Below are 13,813 nucleotides of genomic sequence, written 5' to 3' on the forward strand. Positions count from 1 at the left end.
ATTTAAACGTTCAATAAAATTTTTTCTATTCGTCTTTTCCAATTCGCCCTTTCGCGAAGTTGGAATTCGCTCAGTTTTTATCACTGTTATGTTGGTATTACAACTTGATTTAGTTCTGCACAGAGTTGCATTCGCAAAAATTACATTTTTGTGAACAACGTATGCAGACCCACTTATTTTGTTTACATCATTTGCAGATGAATCCTTTTCTCATAGAGAATGGAAAGTTTCTGCCACATGCAAATTAATATAATGGCCTGTAATGTTGTAGCAAAGAGACTTTGGTCACTTTTGTTAGGAATATCGTATCTATGAAAATTTTAACTAACATTTAAATTGGTCAGCAGAAGCATTGTATACTGTAAGTTGCAATGTACAAATTTGTTAACTAAATTTATTCATTAAATCTTTTACTAAAATGAATACAAAAGCTGTATAACAACAATTTCAGTATATTTCTATGCCGCTTTCACGCGTGTACCAATCTTGTATATTTGAGGAATTTTTGGAAAAACATGCACTTTCTCGATGTAATTGTCTTGCGTTACTTTTTTGTAGCAATAGCTACAATCTGTAGACATCTTTGCTTAAAATTATACTATGCATATTTCTTATATTTTTCACACGTATACTTATATTCTATCATTTTTAAATATATAGCAAAATAAAATTTTTTCAAAATATATCTAACACTTGTTTTCTTTAAGAAACAGTATTCGTGTAAATCTTTTAACTACATATCATATGATATTATAATTTTAAATGTTATTGGCAACTTGGGTTTGAATAACTTTCTCCCAATTTTACTACTTGTTTCTCTATACCAAGGAAAAGTCACGCTTGCAAATACTGGTAAACAGTTGATGCTTTGACGTTTATTGTTAAATTTTGCTTGCCTTTGAAATGGTTGCTTGCCAATATTAGCCTATTGCTGGCGTCTTATTATAAAAGATTGTGTTATTCGTTTTCGCCTTGCTTGAAAAGGGAGAAAGAAACATCGAGAGAGTGGAGAGAGACAAACCACTTTTTAACAAAAACGTTTTCTAGATTTTTTTCTACGTTTAAATGCAATGCGATAACAGAAATTTGGAGCAAGGAACGGATCATTTTTCATTTTTTTTTGAATCTCTATAAGAAATATGCAGGAAAATAAATGTTTCTCTCAGAAATAGAATTTTATTTTCAACAAATTCAAAAACATAATGGAAATAAAAAATTTTTTAAATTTTAAATTTCCGTTTTTTTTTTGAAAATTACAAAAATTTTTATTACTACAATTTTTTAAGGTATTTTTATATACACATTTACACAATTTTTAATAATTAAACATACATTTAAAAAAAAAAAACATTTAGCAATAATATCAAACTTTCAATAATACAAATGAATCAGGTTAATAATTTTAAATTGTAACGTTAATATCGTAGGGTTAGTAAAAATTATTCAATTAACTCTCTTCCCTACAATAATTCCCGCCTTCCTGGTATTCTTCTATTCTTCTTATTTTTTTTAATATTAACTGTCCTTAATCTCTCATCTCTTAAATAATTTGAAGAAAAAAAATTTATATAAAAAACTAATTGAATAGAATAGGCTAATACTGCGATCCTAACAAAATTTTAATTAATATTATTGAAAATCCAAATATAAGAACTAATATAATAAAACGATTAATTTTACAATCTTTTAATGTGTATTCTTTTCTATAATAAATTATTAAAGAAGAAATTATTAATAAACATAACTTATTGCCTATGCAAGCTCCCGATTTTGTTTTGGTTGCTTATGCAGACGGAACGTAACAATGTAAGAATGCTCACATTATTTTTAACTGCAGTAAATTAAGGTGGCCAGAAAAACATTTATAAATTTGGAATGCTATATGTAAAATTTAAAAATAATTTTTTTCTTCCATATTCAATAATAAATCATTTTAATATTGTTAATATTACATTTAATATTGTACACTAAAAATATATAAATATATGAAAAATGAGCAGGTGGTCACCTTAACTGCAAGCAAATAAGTTTGATGAGTCTGATGAGCTAAGTTTACATTATTTCAAGAAATCGCAAGAAATAGTAAAGTAACGAATGAACGATGAGCGAATATTGACGGTATATTTATTAATTTGAAGATGTGTAACGGTATTTTCGGGGTGAATGTAAAAATAACAAGTATTCGGATATATGTGTATTTATGCAAAATTGAAAATAATTATTGAAGAAAAAATTAAAAAGAATATCACACACATAAATAAAATCTTTTTCTAACAAATTTTTACTGAGAGTAGAAAGAAAAAAATATTTCATTGAAAGCGCAAAATCCAAACATAAATAAATAAATAAATACCAATATCAAAAAAAAAAAGAAAAAATAAATAAATGAGAGACTTGGTAACGTGTACTTATATTTGCGAGTGAGAAGAATGAAATCGAGAAAAAATCCATATGAAGCAGAAATTGTAGAAAGACATTGAAAGTTTGAACAAAAGAGTTAATTTTTGGAACACATAATAAAAATGAAAAGCGTCCATGCGATCGACAAAACATTTGATATATAAAATTAAATTCTCTAAAAATGTGAAACTTTGCAAAAAAATAAAAAAGTTAATGTGGTTAAAAAAACCCATGAGTTTCAGAAAGAAAGTTGACACTTATTCCACGTTAGCAAGTATACACACACACATACACACACACAGGAGGTTTACAGTGAATGTATGAAAGGAAGTAAGTTCAATTACTATGTTCCTTTCATTTAAATGTTTTTTAATTCAATTAGTGGTTAATTAAGTTATAATCAGACGTGTTTGCAATTAAAAATTATTTATATTAATTAATGTAAAATACTGCAAAAATTCGGTTTGAAACGAATTTTTGTATCAATATACATTCGAAGAACGAGCACATTTGATCTGCCTCATTGACTTCTTTGGTGCCAAAAGAATAACTTAGATTGTTGTAAAATTTATACATTGTTAAATATTCATTTTTGTTTAAAATTATACGAAGATAGTGCGATTTTTAAAAAGGTCACATGGACAATGTTTTTATGCAATTTTTAATCGATACTAGTTTTGAGATTATAAGTTATATCATTTGCAGATGAGTTTTTGATGCAATCTAAGCCTTTCTAACTCCTAACTGCCTAACTGACTCTCGCAATTAATGTTATTACTGATGCTATTCAAGAAATTCCTGAGACAAACCTCTACACCTACCTATCTTTGTTACGTTTTTAATGACAGAGTAAGTATATCTTCTGGCGATTGCTGTAAACAAAAAACGAGTTTTTTGCTTACATTAAAGAAAAAAGAAGACAACATAAGCATAACAAGCAAGCACAATAAAGTTAATCAAGCTCATTTGCCAATTAGAACGACAACCAGTTTACTTTGGTCCATTACGTTCTATAGCAGAATACCTAACAGAAGAGAATAGTGGAAAAGAGAAATGAAAACTTAGTCTCAATTTAGTAAAATGTTGTATACCTCTTTTTTCAAGCCGGTGTTTATATACAATTCATGCTTACACTTTTCAGACATTTTTTTTGGATTATTAAATAGTTTTCCGTAAATATTTTGGATTTAATAGATATTTCTTTGAAGATATTTCAATTGCATCTCTTTTTTTTTCTATTTAGTTTTCATTATAGATGTATGAATCTTCAAAAAATGAAAAAAAGTCATAGAAAATTCAATGTTTCATATTCGGATGCGATCGACGTTTCAACTCAGGCTAATGTAAAACGAATCCGGGAAGGTAAATGGCGCCATAACTTCATTTCATTTTGTTCGTTAGTGCAAACATTAATTGCGCGAAGTTCGAACTTTCGCTTTATCAACCTCATTTATGACATAGTGTATAAATTTTTTCTTTTCAAATATTAATTATTTTACGTAAGACATGTTTTGTCTATAATATATCGTAAAAAAACTCTGGAAAAGTTCTATTTTTACTATATTTTGACTTAGTCCCTTCGAGACTTCGGTTATCATAATTCTGTTAACGGCTTAACGGGGCTCTGTACAAAAATTTTTCATTTGGGTCTAGTTATATTTAAAAATAACTTCACACCCTTACGAACTGACGTACACAAATACGTATCGCAATTACATTTTAGCATAACACGATAAAGCTGTCTTGAATACAGAAAAATTAGTGTGCATTATTTTCAGTGTATTCTCCGCATTTATTATTCACAATATTTCCCAAAAAATCAAAAACAAAACAATAAGAAACTTTTCGACCCGTTAGATTAATGGTATTAATATAATATTTCATTAAATTGTGAACATCATCAAAAACGAATATTCTTCTAGCTTGTACAAACGGTTTAATTATGTGTCACTATTTTCCATCTGTGGTAAAGTTTGCAAAACACGGCAACACTTAAACAATTTTTGCGCATATGCTGTCTACTCATTTTACCTAAGCAAATTTTTCGACATGATATTTTTGTATTTTTACGGCAACTTCGATTATTGCCACGAACGTTGTATTAATCCGATGTCGTCTAGAGACATGCCGTTACTAAGGACTTCTGCCACATGTACAAGCAACTCGTTACCCGTTTTCCTTAAAGATGACATAACAGTATAATAGCTATCAAACATTGAGTTCTACGTATGAAAGGAATATCTGAGACATTTTCTTTGGACTACATAAAATATAATTTTTGATAGCTTTGAGTAACTCACGTTCAGTGCCATATATAGGAAGCGCTGCTTTTCAGTTTTATTTGAAGGCATTTGCTGTGGGTAGCGCAAGCTCCAAAAGATATTCTGCACGCCAGAGAAAACATTAATGTTGGCGCTATACGCGAATATCTCTGGCACCCTCTTTTAGGACAATGTATTCATTATACACACCACCATAACGGTACTGTTACGAAAGAACATGTGACTTAATTAAGGCGCTGATGCAGTTGCGCTCATCATTAAAGGAAAATTCTCATAAAAAAATGCCAAAACATAAACATGTGGTTTTTAACCATGATAACATTCGGCCGTACTTTGCAAAATCTGTCCTGCAAATGTTAGGGGTTCTGAACTGGATACGCTGTTGTCCTCCCTGCATTAATTTCTTTTACAAACTGAATGCTTAACTATTTAGCCCTAATAGACGAATGATTCTTTCGGTGGGAAAAGATGGGAAAAAATAAGTTTTCAGCGGCCGCTTTACTATTCTCTCAAAAATGGCTCTGCTCATTCATTTTTTTTTTGTTTGGCAAATTTTTCACTAGGTCTTTTGGCTATGTGATGGTACATGTGGGCATGGCAGCATGTTTATATTAGGCACGTTTACGCAGAAAGTTATTTTAAAGTGGTCTCGTTTTTTTGGTCAAGTTTAAGCCTTTTTTTAACTACAATATTTTTAGAAAATAATAAAAAAACCAATTGGGGCGTTGAAATCAAGCTAGTTGCTGGTACATATAACATAGCAGAGCGACATAAATATTTATACAATTTTTTTTAAAACTTTGCCTTACGAGACACTAAATGGTATGAGGAAGGTTGTAAAAAGTCTTAGAATAACTCATCTGATAGATACGCAGTATTCATAATTTTAAAGCTGAAATTCATGCTTTTTTGGTGCTAAAATGAAAGCTATAACACATTTAATGAAAAGAGCAAACAAGAAAGTATCGTCCCACCAGGCGGTAATCTTCATCTGAAATCAGTGCATAACATCAATCACCACATTTAGGGCATTTTGGACTTTATTTATTTCCGAAATTGGTTTTTGACTGTAAATTCCAGCTTTGTATTAATGTATTAATAAACTAACATCTTCGATTACGTGCTAAACCGACTCAAAATCACACTCTGGTTAGGAATACTAGTATGTACTGTAGATCTAGTCTTCGGTCATAAGTGCCAAAATTGGCGATAAATCGCGACCAAATTATGACAAATGCTTTCAAATGAGGTGTGTTCTCCGTTTTCTTTGCAGTCTCCTAAAGTAGAATATAATCCGGCTGTCTTTGTTATCCTATTCTACTCTAAGTCTCCAACGCGATTTTTTTTTTTGCATAAATGCATAAATTTAAGACACAAAATAGTTAACAACTACACAAAGAATAAATTAATCCTTTCTGTTGACTGTGGAATAAATTTAGGTGATTTTTTGCATTAACTTGATCAAAGTAAAATTAAGTTTGTTTATTAAATTAATTTGACTCTATAGTATAAATATATATTTATATACACACATACAATTAAATTGATAGTGGCGCCACGCAAAACGTGTGTTTGTCTTCGAATAGTAGCATAGTTAATTAGTTGTTCATTTCGCACATAAGTTCTTTCGGTAGATTTGCTTTATAGGCGATCACACTTTTAAAATAAAATTTAGATTTTAAGATGTTAATTTACTTTTATGTAGCTAAAACGAAGATGGTGAGTTAAAGCATATTAGTAATACAAAATTATATACGACTGTGCTCAAAAGAACACAGAATTCAAAGGAACGTTTGCTTTAAATATACGCGTACATAGGCTGACAAACATCAATTTTTTGATAACGGCTCAAATGTCATTAACATCAGGCAAAAATGTCATGTCATTTTTCGGTTAGTTTATAATGATAACGTTTTCTATTATTATTGGGAACCGTTTTGGGCTGATTTTCAAAATGGATAAATTATTCGAAGGTTGGAGTTCTGTTTATGTAACCGATAAAACTAATAATGCTACCCACAAGAAAAAAATGAAATGGTGCTGACCACCAGATCATGACATTTTGCACGCACGTTTATCCGTAGTTTCCAGATTAAGTGCGCACATATGGTACGGTATCTGCGTACGGTTCTATGATTGCGTTTAATTGGATTAAGTGCACATTTAATTTTGTCATTTCTCATGATGATGATGCTGTCATTGCGGATTGATTGCATTTTAATATGTTACCTTCAGATTTGGTCGGCACATTACAAATAAATAACTGGCTTCATATGCATGAGATGAGGGTGTCAAATTATGCAATATTTTATTTTATTGATAAGATATTACTGCATATATTTAGTATGTGTGCCGAAAATCAACGCGCGAATGATTATCGTTGCGATTTTTGAAGTTGTTTTCATCATCTGTTGATTGAAAGTGCACTAGTTTATCTACCACAGTTTTAACATCCCAAAAATATCATAATCGCGAGGGGTAAATGTATTTAATCGGTTTGAGACTGTAGCTCGGTTCAGTCATAGCTATACATCTTACCAGCTGTTGCGATTGCTATTGCGATGGTCAAGAAGTAATATAAAAAAGGATAGCTTTTTAATTTTGTTCATTTCTATAATTAAGCATAGTAAACCATTAAAGTGCCAAAAAAGGCAATGGAAGAGGATTTAGCATTGTAACAATAATATAGATAATTTAATATGGATAAATAAACAAAAGTTAGTATAACCTTTTGTTGCGCTTACATAACAATTAACATAGACGAATTATAATATATTTATGCATAATATCAAATCCGCGTAAAATTTCACAATGCATTCCACTTGCTTCGGAATTTCAATCTTGGGTGTTAGTTTTTAGATGGAAATTCGAAAACACTTTGACAAATAGATAAATGACGAATGATAGGAAAACGAATACCATTAAATATAATCGGAATATACTAAAAGAATTGACCAATTTAATATGTCAAAGTTTTCGAGGTACGAACGTAAATTCACTCTGCGTAAAGAGGCGTTTTACAAAGATTAACCACAAAAAAGGACAAGTGAAAACTTAACGCTCGAGCTAGGCCGCTTTTTTAATACGCTGTATCACATTGTTTGACACAGTTCTTATTTTTGCCGTAGAACACAAAAATTACACCCTGATTTTATATGAACTTACCATTATAGAAATGTATATTAAAAATAATACGCCTTTACAAATAAAGGCTTGCTTTCCGCAAGAATGGTTATGCACGAGATGTTCAATAATTGAGATACGTGTTTGTTCGAAATTCAGCACAGTTAATTATTGTGTAAAACGTAGAATTTTCCGCCTTAAAACGCAATAATAGCTTTCGTACATTGGTCAGAACACGTCATTGTACCAAATTTCATGAAAATATCTCAAATTTTCCGACCTATAGCTTGAACACAAATTTACATGGGCAGACACCAGACGGACAGACGGGCTCAGAGTCATAATTTGAATTGATCGATATAATAAAAAGTGCGTCTATCTTAAGCCCTTCTGCCCGTTACATACGTTCGCGCTAACTTAGTACACCCTGTACCACAAGTGGTATAGGGTATATTGAGATGATAATACGTTAAATTGTTGGTAACATTATTGTGTATGTATGAGTAGTTAGCACTTACTCCGCAGAATTCATTCAGTTACATGTTCATTTAAAGCGATGACTAAATGAAGTGTAAAAGAAAATATGCACGTATTAACATTATGCAATAAATTAAAGAAAACAAACTCTTAAAAAAACTTTACAGGAACAATTGAACACCTAAAGTAGGCCGAATGGTAAAAGTAATTGCTTTTTTTCTTTTGCGTTATTATAAAATTCCGTTCCTTCGCAAAGGGTTAATCGGATTCATGTAGAGTCATCTCGTATTTGTACAATCGATAATGACGTGGGTGGTTGTTTAAGTTAGTTAGTTATGTATCAAGAATAAATTTAATTTTAAGCTACGAAATACGTATCTTCTGTTCTCTCTCTCTTTGGATGGTATGTTTTCGTATTATTGTATTTTCATAGGAATAAACGGTATTTCCGTATATTTCACCAAAATATTATGCATACATTACAAAACGGAAAGACAATATTTTTTACGCAAGCATATGTACTTTCTTATACGTAATTGACTTATCCATTGTTTCCATTCCTAAATTTTAATTCAATATTGTTTTCTTTGGCATATAAACAACGCAGCAATATTGTTGGCGGACGGTAAACAAGAAATACGTACTGAATGTATATTTTGGACTAATGAGCTACAAAAATTTCTCGACAAATTAGTGTAAGGGTGTGAAGATAAATACGAATTCAACTGCCAAAAACGCTTACCAAGTCGCATAGCAGAGCTCTGTAAACACGCTCACAGAGCTCTTTTAAGTAGTTACGACTAAGTAATGTTTGGTTTTGGAGGTATACTCCTTACAAATCAGGAAACGTAAGACAGTTCTTCCAACAGCTCATGAATTTATACAACAAACAGAAAACATAAGACAGTTATTCCAACAGCCCATGAATTTATATGACAATACCTTCCATATAGCCCTTTTAAGGCATTTACAGGATTAAGAGAGTTGGTAAGCATTTTTGTAGTTAAATTCGAATTTATTTTCACACTCTTAATTCGTGCTAGTTAGTGTATAATGCTTAGTATGCTTGCAAGTTTATTAAATATTTTCATTTATTGCTCCTTAGAATCTTCTCGAAATCTATATATACTCCTTACAGCCATAAATATAAAAATGTAATTGACTATAGCACCGTATGAGTGCACGAGCGATTATGTTCATGGAATAATACATATGTTAGCAAAACAGTTATTTATACTTGGCCTTTAGCCAAGAAGAGGGGAAGCCATTATAGGACGATAACATGCGATTGGATCGCTTAAATATAAAATGGATGATTTTACTTTAATGTGATCTTCTATCCGATGTATATAATATGATAATGATATGATAATTTTGATTCCTTTTCTCTGTGCTCTTGATTTAATTTATTTATATAACTCATTTTCCTTTCATTTTCCATTCATTAGCATCATTAATTGAAACCAAGAAAAGGCAACTTATTTCGAGACCGGTTTTTGTGTATATTTCTGAAGTTGAGAAATTGGAATAAAGTGCATAAATGATGACATACTCATTGTAAGTGCTACAACCAAGTTTTGAATTTTTATTCAAAAATCGCATTCATGTTAAATAGAGAAATACCTTAAAACATCAGCATTCGATTTTTGGTTTTCAAAAAATTCCCACGACACCTAACATGTCAATGCTAAAAAAGTTGGATAATCTCGAAAGAATTTTATTATTTTCTCTTGTATAACTTACAATTCATAGCGAATATTACCAAAAAATGTACCACAAATTGTTGTGTACCAAAAATTTTAAAAAAGGTAGGCAATATATATTCGACGGAAAATCTAAACATTAATGCAGGAATTTTAGCAAGGTTCGGGACTTTCTGATTTCGGAATTTTCAACAAAAGATCAGACAAAGCGGTGTTTTTGGCCCAAGTATCACATTACTCAATAAGTCTACGGTCTAGTTAAGGAAAACATTTTTTTAAGAAAGTTATCTTATTTATCAATATACTAAATTCGAAGAGTAATGCATTCATTCTAACGTTTCTCTAACTTTTGAAAGCCTTCTTTTTGTGGAACAATTTGCCGACATTCTTAAAATAAACAGACCTCATTTTTGGCGGTTAGATGTGGAGAGCAGGTTGGAATTTAGTTAACGTTTTCATCGATTTGCGACACTAGGCATTGTGTTGGTGAAATACTATTTTTTTCTTTTTCTGATATCTACACTCCATCGCTGGTTTCCTTTTTAATTTCACTTTGAACATATATGCTAAATGAACTGCCTTCTCATGTTTTTAATTGTCAGCTAACAATTTTTGCATTTTTTTTACAACGGCTGTTTTTAGGCAACCAAACTTTTCAGCTTCATCATGCTAGTTCGTGTTTGTACGACCGCCTTTAAATGCAAAGTACCTGTCAATAAAAGTTGATTTCACTTCGAAAGTATTTTCGGTCAAAAAATAATTTTTAATCAAGGCGTTCCTTTTATCCATGCTTTGAAAAATTACAATAAGAGCGCCAACGAAGCCATTCTAACATGTAAACCAATTGTCAGAATGTCATAAAATTTAGGCAAGTATCGTTTGAAGCTTGATGATACCATTCAGAAATTATGTGGATCTTCCAAGAGCGTTGCCATGTATAAGTCAGACCTAAGACAAATTGAGTGATGTGTTATATATGTATATAAATATAAAACCGCCTATAAAAATCATAATTGGGAACCGGAGTTGTCCTGCCGAAATGGTGTGGTTGATGCTCTTTGTTAACACATCGTTCTAAACTTGTTGGATTTGTATTACTTTTTTTTTTGAAAATTTTGAACAAAACTGAAATAGTACACCTATAGCACGGCATCTCGAAACTTGTTTTTTTATTGCCATATAAATTAGTATTGCAAAATTATAATTGCGCAAGTCATCAATTATGAATATTAAAAAAATGAGGGATGAAGGCACAGATTTTGACATAAACATCGCCAGTGACGTCTGCCAGATGTTTGAGTGAACAAAATTCACGTAATATAATAATATTAATATCTTAGCCACACAATGCAATATGCTAATACGACCAGGTCTAGTTTGACATAGTTTAATCCAGTTTTCTCCTATTTATTATGGAAAAACTAAAACTAGGTTGGTATCAAATTTGTACACTGATTAAGAAGGGAAGTTCAGAAAAGGAGCGTTAGACACATTGTAGTCAATTTGCGATGATTTCTTATCTAATTATTCTAATTTCTAATCTAATCACAAGTCTTCTCAATTTCTTCTTTCTTTGTAGTTCCACTTACGTGATGATTTACACATAATGAGCTGCTGCGTTTCATAGGAACTAATGGTGTCTAGTGACAATGCCGTCCGCAAATACCGAAGAACTGCGGCGAAAGTTTACTATTGTTCAGCAGAGATCGGCACCGCCTGTTTTCGTAACCGGCGCAACATCTACAAACGCGTCGAATCCTTTATACGACCCACTAAATTCTGCTGGTATACCATTAAATTGTACAAGCGCTCTAATGAGTGCTTTGCCAGAACCCGAAAGAACTTATGTTTTTCCAGGTCCCGTTGGCCCTGGAGGAAGCGGTACAGATAATCCAGCCACCGTTATACCGGGCGTGGCGATAGTGAATCCAGTTATACACACACTCACCATTGGTAGTGTTCGTGGTCACGCACGTTCCATAAGTCACGGTGGTGGGGTTATTGTGGGTCCAAGCGCCAGACCAATTAAATCCGCTCTAAAAGGACATCAACGTGCTTTCTCCCAAGGACAGATAGCCGACTCCTCTAACAACACGGCGTCGCCGCGCGGTCATAGTCGTGTCGGCTCTAAAACCGAATTCATTCTCCCGCCTGGTCACAAGGAAGAAAATGAGACTCGAGAGTTTGGTCCTTCATTATCATCTGCGGCCGCTGGTCGTGGCCATTCACGTCAAGCGTCACGTTCTGAATCCATCTACACCCTGCGTCGTTCCGAAACACCGCCTTGGTGGAAACGAATAGGTGTTTGCCATGCAGAGAAATCCGAAGAGCGAAGTTTCCGCATTGTAGTGGCAAATCACACAGTGCCACCGAAAACTCCAAAACGTGAACATCCAAATGGTCACTTCGTTGGTAACAAAATCCGCACTACCAAATATACACTGCTGTCGTTTATACCGAAGAATTTATTAGAGCAATTTCATCGTGTCGCGAATTTATACTTTATATTCATAGTTTTACTTAATTGGTTTCCAGCCATTAATGCATTTGGCAAAGAGGTTGCCATGATACCGGTACTCTTTGTTTTGGGTGTAACTGCCGTTAAAGATCTATTCGAAGATCGAAGACGTCGATTTTCAGATGAAAGAATAAACAATAGTACGTGTCGCGTTTACGATGGGTAAGCTTTCGTTAACCCTTACTAATTTATTTAATTTAGTAATGATATATGGATTACCTTCAAAATTAAAAAAAAAGAAAATATAAATCACCAATCAGCACAACTTTCCTTTTTCTCCAAGCCAAGCACACATAGTGCTTACTATTTTTTCATATATTTCGTGTTCTACATTTTTTTGCACATTGCGGGTAAGGTATATTAACTGGATTATATAATTTGTAAATCATATTGTGAGATACATCAGAAAATATATAACTTGTATTTAATAAGAGAGTAAAATTGAAAATTCTTTTATACATATTTCATAAAAGTATATAATAATTTTGAATGAAGCGTATCTAAGTCCACTTATTTCAATATTTCTAAGCTGCACACTCGAGTTTTTACAAAATTTAATGACGTGTACACGTTAAACATTCGAACGAAAACAAATTAAGTTTTTCATTTATAAGGCACCAACCTGCTGCCGATTGAATGATGTGACGTTTAAATTATATGAGAGGATGATAAATTTAAGGAGAAAAAATTTTTGCTTACTTCGTTTACACGGCACGTGACGGCTTTCGTTTATTCATGAACGGCTTGCCAACGTTGTTGTAGAGTAATAAAAAGCGTTGTTGGCCAGTAAGCTGAACTATCACATGCCATTTTAATGGCCTGATTTGTATACAATAAATACATATCCTATTTATTTTAAAAAATTTGAAAGCAGCTTATCATTTCAAGTACACTTAGTTCTTAAAACTGTTTAAAGTTTTCTACTTTTCGAAGATACTAAACGTACACAACAAGAATGATATATATAACAGTATTTATAAGTAGGCTTAGAATAAAATAACTTCGCCTTGGAGATGATCTCTGGCGCTTTTTGCGTTTGGTCCTTTTCCCCTATCGATATCTCGTCGTTATCTCATATTTGCTGAAAAATAATTCAGCGTTGAACATGTTTTAGCCATTTTATACACGATACTATATGTGATACACCGTATAATAAGTTTGTACCGATTGCACGAAATAGTCAAAAAACTTAACGATAAAGCCGCAATCGATTGGCAATATTAATACTTCATGATCAAAATTGTTCCGTAATAGCTTCCCATAAAAATGAATCGTATCAAGTTTGAACACTGTTGGTCTAGTTTTTAGGA

At 32.0% G+C, this 13,813-nt stretch overlaps 1 protein-coding gene across 9 annotated transcripts in view; it reads left to right on the forward strand.

Moving 5' to 3' along the window:
- Positions 1-2,316: 2,316 nt before the first annotated feature.
- LOC119642313 (probable phospholipid-transporting ATPase VA) overlaps positions 2,317-13,813 on the forward strand; it is a 40,306-nt gene continuing 28,809 nt past the window's right edge. For 6 of the 9 annotated variants that reach the window (XM_038041425.1, XM_038041419.1, XM_038041427.1 and 3 more), the window contains exons 1-2: positions 2,317-2,730; positions 11,565-12,665. In XM_038041425.1, the coding sequence (XP_037897353.1) occupies positions 11,635-12,665 (1,031 nt within the window). In that variant the 5' untranslated portion in view covers positions 2,317-2,730; positions 11,565-11,634. Of the gene's footprint in view, positions 2,731-3,105; positions 3,250-3,643; positions 3,763-11,564; positions 12,666-13,813 lie in introns of all 9 variants that reach the window. The other 3 variants (XM_038041421.1, XM_038041420.1, XM_038041422.1) reach the window with 3 other exon arrangements.

The sequence above is a fragment of the Glossina fuscipes genome, unplaced genomic scaffold, assembly GCF_014805625.2.
Source record: "Glossina fuscipes isolate IAEA_lab_2018 unplaced genomic scaffold, Yale_Gfus_2 222, whole genome shotgun sequence".
Lineage (NCBI taxonomy): Eukaryota > Metazoa > Arthropoda > Insecta > Diptera > Glossinidae > Glossina > Glossina fuscipes.